Source organism: Medicago sativa, chromosome 1, assembly GCF_051527215.1.
Source record: "Medicago sativa cultivar Bolivia chromosome 1, Bolivia_mono, whole genome shotgun sequence".
Lineage (NCBI taxonomy): Eukaryota > Viridiplantae > Streptophyta > Magnoliopsida > Fabales > Fabaceae > Medicago > Medicago sativa.
Genome location: NC_140749.1, coordinates 93,104,763 through 93,127,626, shown reverse-complemented (window position 1 = coordinate 93,127,626; position 22,864 = coordinate 93,104,763). Strand labels below are relative to the sequence as shown.

Here is a 22,864-nt window from a genome sequence, read left to right as displayed (position 1 = left end):
AACATTAAAAAAGAATAATATTTTATTTAATAAAAAAACAAAAATCATCATCTTCCTCACGTTCCCTCTTTCCAACTTCTCAAAGACTCAAACCATGGCTGCCCCTCTTTACTCTCATCACGATTTTGCACCTGTCACTAACCATTCATGGTGGCTGCTACTCTTATGTATTAATATCCCAATATCCCAATTTCAATTTCATTTTCTTATTCTGTATGCAATCAGCCATATCAAAAACCTAGAATTTAATATAATAAAATCTCAATTGGAATCATAGTTATTCTTATAACCAATCCCATATTCAATTTTTTGTGCGGATTTGCAAAAACATTACGATGCTTAAGAAAGAAAAATCATTAGTGGGGAGGTCATGAGTCGGAACAGATGAGGAAGAGGCAAACTCGAGGATGATGGTTATTATTATTTTTTAGGTCAAATGCATCTAAAGGTCCTTTAAGTTTGTCGTTTTTTCCAAAGTGATCCTTTAAGTTTCAAAAGTCCCAAACAAGTCCTTTAAGTTTCAAAAGTCCCAAACAAGTCCTTTTAGTTTTTGAATCATTTCAAACAAGTCATTTTAGAGGATGATGGTGATGATTCAGATGATACCAACAAAGAGCATTATCCACCATTTGTCATACCTAAAAAGATGATTAATTTTAAGTGGGTGTTATGAGCCAGATTTGGTACCAAAGATGAGTTCAAGGAAGAAATTATCAACTATGCTATCTACAATATGACTTGTTTTAAACGATTCAAAAACTAAAAGGACTTGTTTGAGACTTTTGAAACTTAAAGGACCACTTTGGGAAAAACGAAAAACTTAAAGGACCTTTAGATGCATTTGACCTATTTTTTATTAAATAAAATATTTGTTTTTAATCTCTACCCTTAGATGTTTTTTTGCCACATGTCTCCTATCCATGACCTAAATGGACTAAATGGAGCATTGACTAAATGAAGCATACCTGAACTCTAATTAAACATAATCATGTCAATAAAGGTAACCAACACAAAATCTCATAATACTCCCTCCGGTCTCATTTATAAGTAAATTTTGACTTTTTAGATTCATTGGATAAATGATGTATGTGGTCTATGATAATGACCATATACATCATGTATTCAATGAACTGAAAAAGTCAAAATTTACTTATAAATGAGACAAGAGAAAGTATGTAGTAGTTTTATTAGATGTGGGTCATCGTGAGTTTAACTCAGTTGATATGAACAATACATAATATATGCAAGGTTCGAGGTTCGAACCCTGACCACAAAAAAAAAGGTGTCCGAAAATGATGTGTTGGAGTCGTGATTCTCCAAGAGTTTTTGGTATCGAATCAAAATGGATGACTAATATACAATTTTGACACCTAATAACTAGATCATAAGCCATAAAATTTTCGAAATGTATTTTAATGTTTGGAAAAAGTTTCAATAGTGATCTACAAGCAACCATAATGTTGCCAAATATAGCAACAAAAAAAAATTGAAAGGTTGTCGAATTTAGTATTGAAGATAGAACCGTCAACATGGTCATCTCCAACTACCTTACAGCCTAGTTCAAATGACATTCTTGATATTTCCATCTTACCAAACCAAATGATTGTTTATCTTAAATCCCAATTCTTCCACTTCCGTTGCTAGGAGGAACACCATCATACCAACTTGTCATTGCTTTAACAAAATGACCATGGGAGTTACAAAGATACATGCAAACTGTGAACATTTGTTGCTCGTTAAAGATTGTCACACATTGTATTTTACCTCTCCATCTAATGATGGTAGCCATCAATTTTTGCTATCAACAACACTTGAGTCTGAACCTGATGTGTTGTGCACACTTTGCCACTGCAATAGTTATAGCACATCCCTTGTTAGTTGCACCGAGACATGTGGTTGGTTCTCGTCATCCTCGCATACCTTTCAATTTCGCCTTTTCCACAGACACCACAACATCATCACAAAGTCGTGCAAAACAAGTTATGGGAGGGTGACGAGAACTATTTAATAACTATTTATGCTAATTAAAACTATTTAATTTTCCCCTAAATTTCAGTATAAAAGTAATATAGCCTCCACATGGAGGATGAACGTGTTATCGTGTCATCTAAAGACTCACCACATCATCAAAATTTTGGATGGCGGATTTAATTTCATAAATTTATAATTTAGGAAGACTAAAATTACGAAATTTAAAATTTGGAGGGAAAAAATTCTATAAAAGATATAGCCTGTGTTTGGGAACACGTTTGCAATTGGAAAAAACGTGGTTTCACGCTTCCCAATGTGAAAAAACGTGAAAAAGCAGAAGCTTGCTTTCCTAGCTTTTGCGGTACCGTGATTTTCCACCGGCGTTTTGGAAAAATAAAGCCATACCAAACACACACATAATAAGTGACCAAAAATGTAATTACATTTGCACCTTTTGTGTCTCAATTTTTCTTTTATGGCATATAGCCTATATTATTTTTATGTTCTACGTATGCCTCTACTTTTCTGGTCCGTAAAAACCCTTGTATTTTTTTTTTGAAGAAGCTAAATTAGCCCACCTAAATTGGAGAACTATTTTTCTTTGGTTTTAAAATGTAAAATGAATAAGAAATATAACAACACTGATATCAAGTGGGTTTAGAACATAAATCAAAATGTGTTTATTAAGTGTTTAAACCCACTTGAGTTCGTCTGATGGTGTTGATTTGAGATCTTGGAGGACTACGTAAGACATTACAGTCATGAAAGTCTTATACCCACTGATTCTAAAGCTGTACAAATCAATTGCTTGGTCTTGCAAAGAGATGGAGCAAAAATGCCATGTCACCCAAGTATATCCGAGCAAAAACTACAACTAAAAGCGGTCAAGGTTGGAACGAACTATGTGCTAGCAATAATTTCAAGGCTTAAGATAGGATGGAGTTCACTTTTAACGGTATTAGATCAAGCAACTTGGTTTCAGTTACTAAATTGTCTTCGAAGACAATATATCATGCTTGATGTACCAATGTTGTGGTGTTTTCATTGTTTTCAATTTCAATCAACTTATTAATGTTTTTCTTTCAAGTAAACTTATATCGTTATTTATTTTCTTAAATTCTATGTTTGGTTTCTACTAATAAGAAAGAAAAAAAAAAGACATGTTTGCTTATTATAATTCCGAATTTATATATTTATTACAAACCAGTTAATCGGAGCGAGTGTACGAGTATTTTGCTAGTTGTTATGATGGTAACTACTTTTAGTGCTTGATAAAAAAAACCTACTTTAAAATGTCTAGGAACAGATTAGTTACAGGAGATTCAAGCAGCCTACGAAAGTTTTAACATGATTATTATAATTGTAAAGCAAAAAAGTTCAAGTAGCTTACTAAAGTTTTAACCTGATTATCATAATTGCACACAAAAAAGAATGGCATCAAACTCACATAAATCCGACGGTAGGACAAACCGATCAAGAGAATTGCTCTTCTCCCTTTAGTTTTAGTTCATTTCTGTCCAACATGAGTTAACTCACGCTTCACATTGAAAATACACCAGCGTGAGTTAACCCACGTTCGACTTTTTTACGGGAACGAGCAATTCTAAATGGGAGAAGTGCAATTCTCACTGATCAAATGCAGATTGGATTGGATGCGGCCCACAATATATTGTTGCAAATTTATGTGGGGAATTGCTCTATGGACAGGTTGCTCAACCACTGAAAAATTACCGATCAGATGATAGCTTTCAATGGGAAAAATCAGATTGGAAAAAAATTAGATTGGAACGTGTATCTTCCAATAGATTTCTGTCATCGGAAAATTAAATACGTTCCGATAAATTAAGGGGATTTTGAACAAACAACGGGGCTAAGAGCAATTTCCAATTACGTAGCTATATCACCCAAATGCAAGGGCCTTGTGAAAAAGTAACGTAGGTCCAGAAACAGTTCCCAAGTAAGTTCAAAACGTCCATCATACGATGATTTAAATACGTTCCTTACATGGAATTTAACACAACTTGTTTCACCACGACATGTAACTCCATGAGGGGACCCAACAATTATTGGTAGCTGACTCTTCTGTTTAGCAATAATTAAGAAAACATGTTGGCATCACTTAATTTGAAAACCCCACAACGATCCTTACACAGAAAAATACAAAAATAAACAAAAATGATGAGTTGGTATACTCAACCTCCTCCAGTTTCCATATCTCAGGCTATCCAGAAATTCTTATCTACTCAGATAGCAACACCAATCCAATTTCAACATATACACATTGCCAGAGCGATGTAACAACCAAATATCAACACACCAATAATTCGTTTTCTCAATAGCTCCCCTACCCAAAAAATTGATTATACTTGCAACTACTTAGCCATGTAGAGTTGAATGCAACAGCAGTAATTTAGGGCAAATAAGTGCATGTTTGAAATTGCCGTGAATTTCACAAAATCACAGTGATACCGTAATTTTTTAAGCTTCAAAGTGTAGCTTTTACAAAATCACATTGGCTCACAATGAATTTAACAAACTGAACGCGTATTCAAACTTTCACTAAAATGTCTAGTTAACAGGATGCCATCAACCTAATCAACCTACCTTCAAGTATGTTGTTTGAATTACTACTATATGCCTCTAATATGCCAGGTGTTTAACAAATGAATTTTAATTTATGGCTTAAAGATACCATCCATTCAATGGACCAATCCCTTTCTCACACCAACTCAGTAGTCACAATAGTGTCTTTGTATGTTTTTTTTTTTTTGTGAGGAAAATGATGAAATGCATGGCATTGGTAAAGCCAGGGAGAAGGTGCACATGGTAGTTCTCAAAGGGTATATGTGTGGCCTTAAAAGTCAAAGCCATAACAACCCGTTTAAATGTGCCATTATTGAGTTGCAATAAACCAGTCAAAATTGAATTTTTGTATCAGTATCAACCACAGACTTACTGCTGAATCAAATGCACCAACATAATATTTGTTTGAAGTTTTAACCCAAGGTGAAAACATCAAAAATAGTAACTATACCATGTACTATGTGTAAGATCTTTATTGTTTTAGTATATTTAAGACTTGAATACAACATGCACCTAACCTTATCTTACCTTAAATACTGAAATAGCTAACCAGAGGACAAGTTCCCAGAGGGAATACCATGGAAATGACAAACTGCCAGAAAACTCAAGATACTCCTCCAACCAAATCAAACACGGTAGTGTGAACGTGGAGGTTGAAAATCAACCAAATGAACCATACTATAGCCAGGTCACAATCACAAAAGATCAATAACTCCCAATAAAAAAAAATACTAGTGGTATTAAAGATAAAGCAAAATGATATAACATGAGATAAAATAAAGAAAGAAACAGATGGGTTTTTATTCACATCACTGGCATCCCAAAACAATCCACTTGCATGCAATGCAAGAAAACATTATTCTCACGCTGATCAATCTATGAAATGACCAAGAATTGAAGATAAATAAAATTCTAAAAACAAAGGTCATAACTTGAACATTTATCTTTGACACACCAATTACCTCCAAAACAACATCTAATAATAAGCCAACAAGGAGCATGAAAGTTGAAAATGGAGAAAGAAAAGAAACAGATCATGACTCACCAGTAGTCACCACTCACCAACAGCAGCTGTGTCAAAATCAAAACATGCATTTGCCAGTTTAAATGGACCCCAATTTCTCTTAATCTCAAACAATGCAGCCAAGACCAAGATATAAGTCTAATGTTTGAAAAATAGGGTACTCCAATCCAATCCAACAAATTGGGAATGACAATTGAACTTGAGATACACAACATTTGAATTGACTTTCTTAGCTCAGAAACAACAAGCTTTCAAGCAGTTAATTACTTCTTCAACTGCAACAATAACTTATCAGTATAACTGAAAACCCCACTAAGAAAGTGAAACAGAAGCCATTAATTCATCATTCCATCACCATCCAAACTTGGAGAGCTTTCAACTCAACAACAATCAAAACAAATTCCCACTGCACTTGTTGCACAATGATCAAGGTTCTGAAAACCTATTCCAGCCTCAATCCAATTTATCACCACTATCACATAAATAAATATCATACTTTTTTCCTCTCCTTCTGCAAAACCCCATAATCTAATTAAAACAAATTTGAACATCTAAAATAAAAAGAACCCTAATGAATCAATCTTCCAGCCCAGAAGGAAGTAAAATCCCTAATTGAATTCCTTTGATCAATGGACTTCTCCATTCAAAATCAAAGGAACAAAAAAACCTAAACCCTAAAATGTTCTACTTTTCACACACATGAAAACAACATCCATAACAACATCAATAATTATACTATATACCAAGAACACACCATCTTCACTGCGACCCAACCACAAAAAAAAACTAACTCACAAACAAACATAATCAATGATGTTCATCATCTCTCCGACCAGAATTTCCATGTCCACCAGACAACGAAGCAAGCAAATTGAGATGACCAGGAAGATAATTCCCAACTCTAGCAGCTGAAGCTTCACCCATAACTTGTTGATGCTGTTGTTGCTGTTGCTGCTGATGATGATGAGCGAAGAAATTAGCTTGAACCTGATGTTGCTGCTGAGACAAAGACTGAACCATCATTTCCGGCGGAGGAGCACCGGCGGCAGCAGCAGCAAAGCTCCAAATTTGACCAAAATCAGGCCGTGCAGGTAAAGCCCAAAGAGCCGCCGGTGTTGAAAGAGAACCAACAGAAAGAGCATCATCTTTAGCAGAAGAAGAAGAAGAATCATCATCAGTGCGAATACGTTTACCGAGAATGAACGGCGTAGGAGAGAGAAGCGGTTTGTGGTCGAGTGAAGTGGAGGAAGGAGAAGGGAGAGAGTTATTGGAGCCACGAAGTGAAACGGAGAGAGAAGAGAAACTCGCCGGAGTTGTGCCGGTACCGGTGGCGGCGATGATGGAGGGTTCAGCTTGACGGAGGAGCCATTCGATGGTTTGACCGTCGGATTTGTGACCTAATTCGCGTGTGAGCTGGAAGACACGTGCGGCGCATATGATTGGCATACGAATACGGCGTCCACGGCCGTCGACTTTACTGTGACGGTCTTTTGCCGGCGGTTTTTTGACGGCTAGTTGTTGTCGGTTTGGGTCAATGATTGAACCGTTCGTGGTGGTTGTTGTTGTGTTTCCGTCGGGGTTAGACATGGTTTTGCTACTAATTTTGATGGAATAGAGAAGAGGGGTGGTTTATTTAGTAGTTTTGAGGGTATGAAGGAATTAAAGTTTGTTCGTTCGGAAGGGTTGGGTTTGAGAGTTGAGTGAGTGAGTGAGTGATAGAGAAAGAGGGAACAGAAGTCTAATGATTGAGCGGCAGGAGCTGGTGGAGACAGGAAGAGGGCACATGGGTGATGGGCTCCACTTTTCTCTACTGTTGTTGTTCTTGTACTAGTACTACTATCTCATTCTCACGCGCTTTCTCATTCTCCTTACTTACTCCTTTACTATTCCATATCCATTTTTTCTTACTCAAAACAAACTACTAAGTGGAGAAGATAAGATAAATTTAGTCTCTTAAATTTATAAAAGTAGTAATTGTTTATGTAAAAAATAATTCTTCAAATCATGTATTAGTTATTTGATTGAAATTGAAGTAAATTTTTTGTCAATTGAATCATAATAATTTGATGCAGAAACAACGATCAACTATCAACTAACATGTGAAAAACGAACATAACTATCAAAGATAGATTTGAAGGTTGTTATCATGGTTAGTTGGTTCAAAGTATTGTTGAATAAGAAACAAATAAAGTATGATATAGAGTTGACCAAGTCAAAATACTTTATAACTACTTTCTGGATATTTGGTATGAAGTGAGAAGTGTTATAGAGGGAGAAATGAAGATAATACCAATATCAATGTTGGTTTATGAAAGAAAAATGTAGATAAACATTCACTTTTTAAAATTAGCGATGTAGATAAACATTCGCAACAATGCAATTTTGGACAATCACTATATCACGAGGTAGTTATATATATATATATATATATATATATATATATATATATATATATATATATATATATATATATATATATATATATATATAGGAGGGATATATTGACTCCGAGAGTAAGCGTGTATAGTTACTTCTAATCTTAACCTTCCATCTTAATATCAATAAATGGTCATAATTAATTATTAATAATTGTTATGGTGTGGTTTATGTACTCCATCATTCTAAACTCTCGGGCATCATCATCTTCTCAATTCTTCTCCTGTCTCGGCAATCTCTCTCTCAACACTTTTGATTGTCAAATTTTGAAATTCAATTATCAATAGCGTTGTCTTCTTCTTTGAATCCAATTGCATTAGTTTTAGGTTTTTTATGAACAAAATTGATCTATTTTTTATTAGGTTTTACAACCGTCTATTTTGCCTTGTTGGATCTTGGTGCCTAATTATCAATCTTCCTTATCCCATCTGTTCTTGATAAATACTATAATAAAAGATAGGAATTTATGATCAAACTACGGTGACTAATTTCTCAAAGCCAATTTCCAAATTGTTCTGCGCTTTGCCTTTCACGTGGATTACTGTGTTTTGCTACAAGTGATTTGATGCAGAGGAAAGAAAGACCTCACCATAACAGCTATTAATAATTAATCATAATCATTCATAAACATTGAAATGGAAGGACAAGATTTGGAGTAACTATAAACACTTACTCTTGGAATCAATATATCCCTCCTTATATATATATTATTAATGTTAGTCATGATCTTGCGCATAAGTTTTTTAGTTAGTATAAATTTATAAATATCATTGTAAAGTTTATTATAAAAATGTTCATTCAAATATATAAAGGGAAATGTTAACAGTGCCCCGGGGCACTGGTTAAGGACCTTAAATAGTAACTTTTTATAAAAGTTTGTGTAATTAGTGCATTGGAAATTGAAAACTTTTAAATTTTGAAAGAATAACTACTTTATTTAGCATGCTTAAATAGTGTCCCCGTGTTGGTATTGAAACTTGCGTGTTTTCTATTAAATATATAATTTTTTAATAAATAATTGTTGTTTTCAATAAATAGTTGTATTTTCTAGTTAGTTTAACATGTGCAATATTGCAGTTGTTATTTTTTTTTTTTAAGTTGTACACAATAGATATAGCTGCAACAAGATTTATGATTAAAATTCCTTAAAAATATTATTTTTGATTAATATAGGCACTTATTGAATCTCACATTGAATAAATAAAAAGTTTGAGATGGATTTTGAGCCGCAAGACTTATGTCTAATGGACTAGTTTTTTTTTTGTTAAGTTCGCTCTTGTCCCGTGAGCATAGCTCAGTTGGTAGAACAATGCATTATTATATGCAGGGTCCGGGGTTTGAACCCCGGACACCCCACTTATTCACCTTATAAGGTGAATTCTAGCCACTAGGCTACCTGACAAAAAAAGAAAAGAAAAGAAAAGGCTATATATAACAAGCTTGACCAAGAGGAAATGACTATATTGCATGACAATGTTGATAAAGTAAATGTTGGAGTGGATGTTGGCTATTAAAGGTTAACTGCGTGTCATGAGTTTCATATTGAGCATTTAGAAAAAACAATGTAATACCTAAGTCATGAGACATTCCCATTAATGTAATACTCGTTCAAACTTGTTTTTTGTTTGATTGGATTATCTTTTACCACGTTTATATTATCTTATTCTAGATTTTAGTTTGATTGGATTATCTTTTCTTTTACCATATTTACATTATCTTATTCTATATTAATTAGTTTGATTCATGTTAACATACAGCATGCAGTAGCACCAACCAGGTTTGAAGTTAGTTGTTTTTGTTTAAGCATGCGAATATTGACGGCATATTTTACTCATGTCATGTGTAAGAAAATCGCTGTTTGAGAACGCTAATCCAAATGTGATGTGGATCTTTGAAGGAGTTAGTTATGCAATTGCACATGAAAAACTCAAAAATATAGCATGCACCAACTGAAAGTGGTACACCAGGTTGTAATAGATGTTGTTGGATGCTTATATTTTTTAAAATCTAATTACTAAGTTTAGGTGCTAGTCAAAACACTAAACAGTTAATCAAATGAAACAACTACTTATTTTTTTTTATTTGAGAGGATTCTACTTAAATATGATGATTAGACTAAAAAAATTCAACAAATAGAAAAGGATATGTTTTCCTTAAAAAAGGATATGTTAAAAAGAATATGCTAGACTTTTTTTGTTTGATTGTACATACCATGAAGACAATAGTTTATTATGCATTGTCATCCTTATTTGTTGTTGTGTGAGAGACAGGAAGTTTCTTGTAATCTCCTGTAAGCTTTGTTATCTCTCACTATCCACTATTATCTTGCCACGTTCGGTTTCTACACTTATCAAAACTATTTTCTGTATTAATTACTAATTCTATAATTAGTAATTAATACAAACTGACTAACGTTGTATTAGTAATTAATACAACGTGGATCATGCATTGTAAAAGGTAGATTACATACATTATGTTTATGCTAGGATCGGCTAATGTGTTGTACAAACAGACTAACAACATAGAGATTAAATGTGTAAAAATAGTGTTTTTGCACGTTTGGATTTTAAACTTTGAGGAAACATGAGGGTTTTGAGAAATGTAGGGTGGGGAGAAACAAATAACTTTCAAGGGCTTGGTGCAGTTGTAGAAATATAGGTCTCAAATATTAGGGAAATGTTAACGAGTGCCCCCGGGCACTCTTTAAGCACTTTAAATGGTAAGTTTTTAATGATAAGTTATGTATTTAATGCATTGGAAATCGTAATAATTGACTTTTTAAAAGAATTATTACTAAATTTAGGTTGCTTAAAAAGTGCCCCGAGGGCACTCGTTAACAAGACCCCAAATATTAAAGTTAGGGGTAATAGTTACTTTGATCCCTGAATATGTAGCAAGTAGTCACAATAGTCCTTCAATGTATCAAAATTTGAAAATAGTCTCTGAATGTCCACTTTGTTAGTCAAAATAGTCTCTAAGCTTAAATAATCTCTTAATACTCACAATAACTCTTTTGATATAGGGACTAAAATGACAATAAGTAAGTACGTATAAGGACTAATATGACAATAAGTAAGTCTATTGAAGAACTAATATGACAATATTAACAAAATATTTTAATATCAATGACTATTTTGACTAACAAAGTGCACAATCAGGAACTATTTTGCAATTTCGATACATTGAGGGACTATTGTGACTACTCGTCACTCATTCAGGGACCAAAGTGACTATTTCCCCATTAAAGTTATAAATTTGAGTCTCACTAGTCGTCTCTTTAGAAAAATGTGAATTCTTTTATAAATTATAAATAATTTTGTGTTAGAAGGTCTTTTTTTATCTTTAGACCGAGCTAACTTTCTAACACTCTAAATTTTGTTCATATGAAAAAGAAAAAAACTTAACATAGGTTTTACAAAACCATACGAGAGTTGTTTATCTTTTTAAACATGTCTTTTATCTTTCTCTTTTTTTCAATTCAAGTTAGCCATTTATATTTAAAAGTCTTGAGCTCCTTATCATTCAAAGAGATAAATTATTCTTCAATTCATCAAGATATATAAATTACATCATAATGATTGTTATAATATTTAATTTATTAAAAATAATATAATTTTTATTTAGCATTTTTTTATCTAAAACTTTTATTAGGACTAAAAGTCGAAGGAAAATTTTAGAAGGACTAAAACGAAAAATTGATGTATTATATAGACCAAAAACATATTTAATTTTTTTATTAAATATAGTATTTTTTAACATTGATTCTTGACTTGTCCAGCTGCCTAGCATTTCTGTTTCCGTGTTTTTAGTACTCTAATTTCCATAAAAGATTTTTGTATGTAAATATTATTTTTTTTATAGACGAATTGACAATCTAAGATTGCCCATACTTCCATCATCCGTTATAGATGTATTATTTTTTACCATATAGATATTTGTTATTCTTTTTCTTTTATTATTAAATAAATACCCAATACATTATTTATACTTAAAAGCTAATTTATTGATTTTAACATATGCATTATGTGTTTCCCAACCACTACGAATTTGTTTATTAGTGAAAGCGAACAAAAGGAGCGATTGATAATTATGCCAAGGATTTGATGCAACTTTTAATGATATGCATACTCTATCTCTATGCTTGAAATGATGCAACATTCCACGTTTGCCCATAAAAATAATATGGATCATGATCCCATTTCTTTTCTTTTCTTTTTCTCTTCTTTTCTTCTTCTTTCAATTTAATAAAAGTAGTTTATTTGCTCAACATATCATACCCCCAACTAAAAAAATGCAAAAATTGTTAGGTCGAACACTGGGACTAAGATTCAAATCCCAACTCCTCCACTTATATATGTAAATTTTCAATTACAATTGTCATTTCTTCTATTTATATATAAAAAATCACTTTCCTTGTTCCCCAAATAAAAGATACACTTTCTGTTAAATTATACTCCCTCCGGTCACTAATATAAGCAAAAATAACTTTTTAGGTTCATTCATTAAATGATGTATTTGATCAATATTATTGACTAGATACATCATTTAATGAAGAGGAATGCTATCAACACTCTCCTTTGAGCACTCTCTCTAGCACTCACTTTTTTATTGGGTGAAATCAATGTATGTCTCACAACTTTATGTGGGTTCCATTTCCAAAGTGTAGGTCCTACTTTGATTTCACCCAATAAAAGAGTGACTGCAAGAGAGTGTTCAAAAGAGAGTGTTGCTAGCACTCCTCTTTAATGGATGAACCTAAAAAGTTGATTTTTGCTTATACTCCCTCCGATCTTAAATGTAAGAAACTTTTCACTTTTTAGATTCATTCAATAAATGATGTATGTGATCTTTATTATAGACCACATACATTATTTATTGAATGAACCAAAAAAGTGAAAAATTTCTTACATTTGAGACCGGAGACCGGAGGGAGTAGTCTGCAGTCACTTATATTCAAAACGGATAAACAAACAATTTATATTTATTAAAAAACTCGACGTAATAAAACTTCAACAACAAAAAATATAAAACACGGTTCAGTAAAAAACATACTAAAAAAACTAAAAAATATTTTTAGAAGTATTTGTGCTGCCTTTAAAAAAGAAGTAACTTTTGTCTGTTTAATTTTTAAGATCCATAGCCGTGTGACCAGCAAAAGCTAATTATAGTCAAAATGAACCACCACTCCCAACTCAAGAGTTATACCTACAAAATGTCCAAAATAATAATTTTATTCCAGTTTGAACTGATTTTCGAATTATGAAATTTACTCAATTAGAATTAATTTATTATCCTTCACTTATGAAAAACATATTATAAGTTTATAGATATCCTATGAAAAAAATAATAATTGAATGAGAAATTTACTGAGATTGAGATACAAAATCTAACCTTAAGCAACAACAAATTATTGTAATAATTCATTACCGCTATAAAATAATTATAATTTTCCTCTATCAATGTTCAGAAGTTTAGCAGTGCTGTAGAGTTATGGGCGTGGTTGATCTACAATGATGCACAAAGACCCTTCTTTTCATGGTGGCCAGATAAAAAAAGCTATCAGTGAGGACCTGGATTCTCTGTAGCTTTGCACACGATGCATAGAGATGGATCATCTCCCTTAACGAAAGAGAGAAATGGAAAATGAGAAAGAGATGGTGATTGAGTGTAAATGGAGAGGATCCTTGTGCCAAACGAAGTAGATTCTCTCCATTTCTCAAAAGAAGCAGAGTTCCATTGCTATAGTTTTTAGTGTAAGTGATATGAAATCACATTTCTAAAAGCAATAATATTTATTGATCCTTCGTTTGTGAAAAACTATAGCAATAGAACTTTATATTTTGAAAAATGAACACTATCCTTACTCGATCGAACCTTTTTAACATTGGCAGGAGAGATATATTGAAGGGTATATGAGTATGACAACCAATATTATGCTTGGATTGGCTTTTTAAGGGAGAAAAAAAAAATTCTAAATGTGGGGGATTGTGTATTCTTTGATCTAAACAAAGAGATACTGGCACCAACTATTTCTGAATTTAAATTTTACAAGGCAGTGAAAATCACATTCCAACAGAATGATTGAGCTACAAAATTTAACCACTGCTTGGCAGATACATTTGAATAAGTCAGGATTCACTAGGGAGAACATTGAAGAAATGATAAACCTCATCTTCATCAATGACACCTACCTCTGTTGAACAAACAGAGCAGCAGACTTGCTTTATTGCATCATTACTAGTTGAAATTGCATCGCTCCCATCAAATCCTTCGGTCCTTCTATTTCTTTTTCTTGATCTTGATTTTGAGCTTCTTTGTATCGGAACTTGTTTATCCTCAATCTTGCAGTTTGAAACAAATATTGCTCTGTACTGGGTCAAATATTTCTCATGCCTGCAAGACAGACATTAATGACGTCACAACTCGGAACCCACAACATAGTTATACCAGTACTAATTCCCATGACCAAAATCAGCATTTATGTGTTTTATTTGAATTTTTGTTTTCTGAGGGGGATAAAAATAAATAACACAGCAAAAAACCCATCATAGACTTCTAAAGTCCTCGTGGAATAAAAATCAACAGAATTTGTTTTTAGGTTTCAACTTTGAACCTCAGATCTATACTTTGGTTAAGAAAACTTAGTATTTTACAAAAAAGGTATAAACACAAGCTTGCTTCCTGAATAATGTTCACGTCTCACATATCTTATGGAGTCAAAGACTAAAACCTAAAGTAATAACCTAGGAATACACTTAAATCTGGAGTATCTCCTTAAATGCACACTATCATGAAGTTTACAACAGAATATGAAGGCTGATGAAGTCGAAATACAATTTTCCGAGAAGACAGCAACCAAAATCTTTTCGGGAGGAGTTTTCGTTGTTTCGAAGATGAAAATGTTTTGTTTCATTAACAATGATCAGACAAAACAAATGGATATATTAAATCAGGAAACTTGAATAACAAGCAGTATTTTACTTTGGTACTCTTTTTTTCATTTGAAACAATAAAAAAATGGAAACGAACAATCTGCTTTGTTTTGTTCTCTTTTTTTCAGTTTGGGTTCTTAAGAGACAAGCTAAGGTACTGTAAGATAACATATCGAGACACTATAAGATATTTTCATACAATCCGATAGCAATCACAAGCAACCTAGGACTGTTCTGATCGAATATAAAATAACTGGATCATGCAGTTTACCAATTTAAATGTGTAATAGGCAATAGACATAACCATGTTTAGTACAATAGTTCTCATAACTCATGAGAACAATTAAATGTGACCGTAAAACCATATATGGATTGTCAAGATTAATTGTCCTTCTGTTTCCAAGTTTGTGATTAATACGACCCACACCCCCCCACGCAAAGTGGCACGGGTAACCAATAATATGTGTACGTATGAATGCACGCGAAAGAGCATAAAATACAGAAGTTTGCATATATAAATATCAGCGTATACCTTTGACATTCTAGGCAGAGTGTGGTGAAGCAAGCAGGGCAGGAAAGCACTGCATCAGATCGTCCATGTTTTTTTTTATGAATCCACTTTTCATCCTTATCATCAAGTTCAGGATCATAAAATTCTGGTTTGGTTGAGTAGTCAATCTCATCGTCATCAGACACTGATATTTATAACAAATAAACAAAAATGAGATGGTTAACACAACACAATACAAGATCAAACATTGCATATGCTGCTAGAATGTAGCAATCTACCAGTTAATCAAAGGATAGCAATCTACCAGTTAAATGACTTTAGAATTCTTTTTTTTTTTTTTTTTTTTTTGTACATTGGGATTATGGAGCTTATAAATGAAGGGATGGACAACACATGCAAATGAAACATCTAGAAAGACCAGGAAATTTAAAGGGGCAAAAGAGAATTAAATTACATCAGTGTATCAATTTGCAAAAATATCTATATGGAGTTCATAGACATTGCATTGCAAATATGTGAATAAAACCTTTATATGGGGAAAAACATACTTTTCTAAACCAAGTCCCTTGAACACAATAGCACCGACATACGACACCAACACTCACACGTCATCGACACACATAATAATTATTAGAAAATGAATTAATTGAATGTAATCACATCTACGGGTAACACACCTTCGATCAGATGTGTCGGTGCTACAAAGGGGTTTGCCGACAAATCAATAGAGCATTTAGCTAAACTACAGGGTAAAGAGTTTCAAACAATTAAGAATTTGTTACCACATAAACTGTTAATTTGACATTTATTAAACTACTACTAAACCCAAACTATTAAGATAAATAAACAGAAACATTATTAAATTAAAAAATAAAAATAAAAAATCTCAACTATCAAGTACAACATTTACATTTTGATTGGCAGATAACTTCAAATTGTGAGAAGCATCGTATTAATAACTATTTTCAAAGTATTTTTCTTCTCTTCAAATTTCAAAACAAAAAAAGTGATTATTGAAGAACTTAAAAAGTGAAGTTTGCAAGTAGCCAAGTAGTATGATGATGATGAAGTTGATTACCTATTTGTTCTGAATTGGCGGGTGATTTGGCATCTCCTTCTTCCATCTTTGACTCTCGTAATTTTCTACGACACAGAGAAACGATTTGAATCTTCACCGAATTTCTGGGTCGGATATGTATACAACTTTTGAAGCCCACCGCGATATGTATAGGAATAGGCAATTACTGTTTACACCTTAAACAAGGTAAAAAAACACCATGAAATGGCAAAATTAACCTCAATTTTCATCGGCAGTTAACTATCTGCCGTCGGTCAATTTTGGTATTTTTGTGGTGTTTCCTAGACTCTTTTGATGTGGAAACATCAATTTTCTATATACAGGTAGGTGTGTTGTCAATACCATCCAAGTTTCATAGATGATTCAAACAAGATTTGATTTTTTTCTAGTCCTTTTTTTAAAGGATTCTTATTTTTATTTGTGGAATATTCACTAATAAGTTTTCATTGTCACTAATTAATGAAGACAAAGTGTTTATCCGAAATGGTTAATAAATTTCAATAAAGAACAAAATATCGAGGAGAGTCAGAATTTAAACAATCTTAACAGAAACGGTTTCAATCAAGACTTTACTTATGTTCCCACCAAAGTGTGAAAGTTAAGACGCAAAAAATAATTGTCGCATACTTGAGAGAGAACCATGTTAATAAAGCTAATTAATACAAAATCTCTAAATGTATGCTCTCTTTGAATATTTTTTTGTGGTTTCAAATAGTTTAGCGAAAAAACCCACATGTACAATATAGAAAAGCTGAAAATTACAAGTTAGATAGAATATATATCCCAACACATCAATTGTGTTTGCCGACTTTCACCATTCAATACTCTATCTATTCAAAGTCAAATAATCCTACGACGATATAAAGTTGATTTGGTGGCTGAATGAGAGTTAAAAAGTCGAGTAATAAGTAGATGATTCTCATTCTTAACACAATATTTTAAAAGTGTTTTACTTTTTGAGAGTTTTATTTAAATCAGAAATTGACTAGTGGCCGACTTTAGGATAAATCACAAATATTATTGGTACTTGGTCTTAGCCTCGACTTTAAACCAACTACTTTAATTTCTTATTGGTAAGTCAACACTTTAATTTCCTACAACTTCCAATTGGATCCAGGTTTGTTTGACATCCAATTTTAGGCAGTATTTTCCCAAAAAAAATACTGTTTGGAATTCAAGAAAGTTCAATAAATGGAACACATCACATTTTCACTTACACATTGCTTGGATATTTGCAGAATTGAGATACATTTTGGGCGATATTAATGCTGATAAAAACATTGAAGAGTATTTAGTGTTTACAAACACTCCTTTCTTCATTATGCTTTCTGTAGATTCATCCTTTTTTAGATGTTTCTTCATTCTCTATGGCATGACTTTGAAAAAGGGCAATTCATGCTGTAAAGTTCCCAACATGATTTTGACCTTTGTTTGCCTTCTATTAGGCTGGAAAATACATGTCACTTTGAATATAACTCATTTGGAAAAGGAATTTGTACTTGTTATGAATGGTGTTATCAATCTTCAATCTGTTTTACTCTCAATCTCAGCTCAATGATAACTCTGACATATATAGGTAACTGAGAGTGTAAAAGCCACCCAAAATGGTACAATCACCGTATAAGGTGTAGCTGATTTGGAACACCTCGAGAATAGGCAGTGCAGAAACTTGATTGCCAGAATGAGGAAGCCATTGAGAATTGTCTGTGGCATTGTGTTGAATGATTTTTCTACATAATCAAACAGAAAGATATAAGCATGCTTGTATTTTGAGTGGGAGATGAAATATATACTCACTCTGTCGCTTTATAAATCCACTTACCAAGTTCATATGTATTAAAAAAAGAAGTTATAACATTAAATTTGTCAAAAAAATAAGTACTCTTACAATTATTGATATCATCATAAAAGAGTAAGAAAAACGTTTTCCAAGTATAAGGTAAATTGATTTTTTTTTGTAAAGAAAAATATTAATTCACGTGAAATTTTGAAAAATGAAGGGATAAAGAAATCTCAAAAGAGGGTTTTTTAACAAGGGAAGGGAGCAGTATTGTACAATGTTTACTCACCAATATTGTCAAAGAGATTGCAATCATTCTCTGCTTTATAATTCCTTGGAGTTTCACAAATGCATGAGCTGAAAATGGCACCTGCAAAAAGCCCTGAAAGGGCATAAAGGCAAACAACTTTGTTCATGTTTAGTTTAATTTTAAGGTCTTTTCCTGTTGACTTTTTTTTTTTTGGGGGGTAGGGGAGGAGGTGACTTTTTACCTTCAACTCACTAAGAAATGCACTCAAGGATTTGTGAAAGCTTCATTGAATTAGTTCATTATATAAGATAAGATTCTCAAAGTCACCAACCTTGTAGAGCACTCTTCTTAAGATTAAGAATGGTTCCTTGATTATTTTACAAGTTTAAAATAAGAGAAAGCCATGTTTAATTATTGTATTTCGGTTGTTTGGCTGTTCTTGCGGGCCACGGTATAATGGACAAGAATAGATTATGCAACACTATGGTATAATGGTCAAGATTATGCAACACTATGGTATAATGGTCAAGAATAGATTATGCAACACTAAGTCAAACAAACCATAGCAATTAGCAAACACGGTTTCGATATTGGCACTGAAGTAAGATGTTCTGTGTTTTGGTATGTCATTTTCTCTCTTGAACTTTTAGGGTATGTTTCATGTTTGAATGGAGGAGAACAAAGACGAAGACATGGTTTTTTTTTTTTTTTTAAAAGAAAAATTAAGGAAGTTATTAAAAATAAATTGAAGGGGGAACTTACTATTAATTGAAGTGACAATAACAGGCAGGTTGTGTAGAAAAATGTCCATGAGAGGATTTGAATTTTGTCATTTGAGATTATATCTTTTCATTGAACCGACATCTCATGAATATGAATAATATTTCTAAAATAAATTAAGTGTGAATGAAAATTTATATAACCGTCTTTCGTGTTATTCTTTTAATTTTCTTAAAATCTTATATATATATATATATATATATATATATATATATATATAGTAAATTTGTATCTCTCCAGAGTTCTTTAAAATCCTCCATCCAAACATGGAAGCCTTATATGGCAATTAAACTCGATTAAAACACATTGATCTTGATCTTCATGAAATGATGAAATTATGTTGGGATTGATGGGGTATTTATTCATATTTTGTATCATTAGGAGTTGAACACGATACTCCATAATTTACAACACTCGCAGGTAATGTTAGTGAAAACAAGAAAACCAAATAGGCTAACCCGTCTTCGTCTTCGCTCCATTTTTAGCCGGGGGTTAGGCAGGTCTGACTAACTAGTAGGGACAGATTCAAAAGCTCAACCCATCATACCAAAAAGGACCGACTAAGCAGGCTAACCCCAAAGATCCAACTTGCCTCACAATCCCCATGTCATGTCATGTGAACCAGCTACTTGTGTTAAACATGATGGTAATGGATACTCAACTAATCATGTCAATAAAGGTAACCAACACAAAATCTCTTATAATATGTTTCGATGAAGATTTTTTTTTTTTTTTGGAGATAATGTTATTTTATAGGATAATTCAAATTCTTCTGTGCAAACTTCATTGTTTGAATGGTAAATTTGGTGAATTTTTAAAACAGAGGAATTTTATGAACTATTTTTTCAAAAATAAACTTAAAGAATTTCAAATACCGCTATAAAAACTAAGAATTTAAAATTCGTTATTTACTCAATGCAACGTGATTCTCAAATTCATCCGTATGATTCTTTCAAATTTTGCAAATTGTTTCATATATTTCAAAAAAATTACACACCGATCTCTATTTATTTTTTAAAATTTTGCAAATCGATCCCTAATAAATTTTGAAAAAAATTTATTTTTTCAAAAAAATTACAAATTATTCTCTAAAGTTATAAATTTTGTGAATTTGTCCTTATTTTTCATACTCTAAAATTGGTCCTGAACTTTTTGAGATTTTAAATTTGACAATTCAAAGTCATTTTAGTCACATAATCCTAGATTATACGCAAATTTCATTTTATCAAACTAATCTATGGTACACAACTGTGCAATTTATACATCGAATCTGGAGCTTATAAAGTTGGGGTACTTTAATTAACTATCTCATTCTGTCCTAAATTGTATCGTTTTGAAAAGAAAAAAATCTCAAATTATAAGTCGTTTTCAATAATGATGAAACATTAATATTTTTTTGTTTATTATATCATTTATTATTTATTACTCTATCTTATTCTAATTCTATTAATTTTTCTTTTCATATCATTAATAAAGGGTATTTTATAGATAACTCATAATTTATCATTTTTATACAATACTAGCTATATTTTATAATTTGTTTGACAACAAATTTTGGGCAGTTCTTTCCAAAAATATTATGCTTGGAACAGCGATCGTGATTCTTAACTAAGCTTTTAAATTCAAGAAAGTTCAATAAATGGGACTCATCTTATTTTCATTTACACATTGCTTGGAATTTGCAGAACTATGACACATTTTTGGAGACACTAGTATTGTTTACAGAATAAAAAAAGAGTGGTATTTACTATTTGTTGTTTACTATCATCTTAACTGGCTGACTGTAAACTCTTCTTCTTCGGATGATTTTTCCATTCTCTATGGCATGATTTTGGAAAAGGCTATGTAAAGTTCCCAACATGATTTTGACCTTCCTTTAATTTCTATTAGGCTGAAAACGAATGCCTCTTTGAAGATAAGTCATTTGGAAAAGGAATTACTTATGTTGAATGCTGTTATCAGGTCTTCAATCTGTTTTACTCTCAATCTCAGCCCAATGATAACTCTGACATATAGGTAACTGAGAGTGTAAAAGCTACCCAAAATGGCACAATCATTGTGTAAGGTGTAGCTGATTTGTAACACCTTGAGAATAGGTAGTGCAGGAACTTGATTGCCAGAATGAGGAGGCCATTGAGAATTGTTTGTGGCACTGTGTTGAATGATTTTTCTACACAATCAAACAGAAAGATATAAGCATGTTTGTACTCTCTAATCTATTAAATATTGTGTCGGTGTATGACTCGAGGTGTCCGACACCGACATATATGATTTACATTCAATTAATTCATTTTTTTAAAATTATTATTGGTTCAACTTATCACTATTGCGTCCGGTGTTTGTGTCTATGTCAATACTTGTTATATTGTAATTAAGTTGTATATATATGTTGAGTAAAAGATGAAATTTGGATATAATACAAGAGTAAACTCACCAATATTGTCAAAGAGATTGCAATCATTCTCTGCATTATAACTCCGTGGAGTTTCACAAATGCATGAGCTGAAAATGGCACCAAGGTTCTAAATAACGGTCGCGGTCGCGATCGCGGTCGCGTTAAGGTTGTCACGATTTCGGCTGTAACGGACGCTGCGATACAAATAACGGTCGTTGCGGTGTGAATTAATCAAAACGTGTCACAAAACTTATTAAAACTATTTATATTATCATATAATATGTATAATAACTTAGATTAATACTTTTTCCCATAATTATAACATGTTTAAAGTAAATATAATAATAAAAACAGACTACATTTAGTAAAGATAGAATGTTTGACAGATTGAAAAGAAATTAACTAATAAATAACTACTTTCATAGCATATAAAAATAGACTACAATTTGAAAAGATAGAATGTTAAGAGTGTCAATTTAAAATTACCTAAAACTTAATAAATAAGAGATGAATGTACACTTTTTTTTTTGAGTTTAATAAATAAATATATGAAAAAACAAATAAACAAAATCAATGGTTTAAAATAACTCTCTTTGAATCTACACAAAATCAACCATCTAAAAGTAATTATTATTAATTTATTATTATTATTATTGAATGAAGAGTGAAGCATACGTGTGTGTATTGGTAACCAAGTAATCACAAACCTTATCCACTGAAACAAAACAAAAACACAACCAACCTGGACACGTATGGAGAAAAAACGGCAAGCAGGAACTAAAGAAATTGCAAACGCACACACGTATGGAGAAGCAAGAAACGACAACACCAGAAGAGTAACAACAAGAGAATGAACAAAGAATCGCCAATAGCAAATCGCAAGCAGGAAGGATCAAAGAATCACACAACACCAGAAGTATTCTTGTGCTTTTTTTTTTAATCTGAGATTCGATTCCTTCTTCTCCTGTTCAAATTTCTGTATGTTCAAGTCTGTAACGGAGTTTCGCGGCCGTAACGGCGTCCGTAACGTCCGCAACGGCGTCCGTAACGTCCGTAACGGCGATTTTGCTGTGATTTTCATTCTCAACGTAAAAACGTCCAAAAACGGTCACGGTGGCTGCCGA

The 22,864-nt window shown here is 32.4% G+C and overlaps 2 protein-coding genes and 1 long non-coding RNA gene across 3 annotated transcripts; all 3 read right to left on the bottom strand.

Moving 5' to 3' along the window:
- Positions 1–5,331: 5,331 nt before the first annotated feature.
- On the bottom strand, positions 5,332–7,292 carry LOC146959273 (transcription factor TCP7-like). Its single transcript, XM_085740795.1, has one exon. It carries the CDS (start codon positions 7,163–7,165, stop codon positions 6,386–6,388), a length of 780 nt encoding a protein of 259 aa, XP_085596921.1. The 5' UTR covers positions 7,166–7,292; the 3' UTR covers positions 5,332–6,385.
- Positions 7,293–13,927: 6,635 nt separating this feature from the next.
- Positions 13,928–18,839, bottom strand: LOC146959272 (E2F-associated phosphoprotein). The gene is made up of 4 exons (XM_085740838.1): positions 18,605–18,839; positions 16,536–18,265; positions 15,479–15,641; positions 13,928–14,407 (listed from the first exon to the last, which is right to left on the bottom strand). The coding sequence occupies exons 2-4, from the start codon at positions 16,579–16,581 to the stop codon at positions 14,143–14,145; spliced, it is 474 nt and encodes a 157-aa protein (XP_085596964.1). The 5' UTR covers positions 16,582–18,265; positions 18,605–18,839; the 3' UTR covers positions 13,928–14,142.
- A 2,127-nt stretch (positions 18,840–20,966) lies between these two features.
- On the bottom strand, positions 20,967–21,907 carry LOC146959271 (uncharacterized). The gene is made up of 2 exons (XR_015024867.1): positions 21,780–21,907; positions 20,967–21,515 (listed from the first exon to the last, which is right to left on the bottom strand). It is a non-coding gene; the product is annotated as an uncharacterized LOC146959271 (long non-coding RNA).
- Positions 21,908–22,864: the final 957 nt, after the last annotated feature.

Coding starts and splice junctions, on each gene's coding strand:
- LOC146959273 (XM_085740795.1), bottom strand. CDS start 7,165: ATGTCTAACCCCGACGGAAACACAACAACAACCACCACGAACGGTTCA.
- LOC146959272 (XM_085740838.1), bottom strand. CDS start 16,581: ATGGAAGAAGGAGATGCCAAATCACCCGCCAATTCAGAACAAATAG. Junction 15,642..16,535: donor CGCCAATTCAGAACAAATAG/GTAATCAACTTC, acceptor TATAAATATCAG/TGTCTGATGACGATGAGATT. Junction 14,408..15,478: donor CTCTGCCTAGAATGTCAAAG/GTATACGCTGAT, acceptor TCTGTCTTGCAG/GCATGAGAAATATTTGACCC.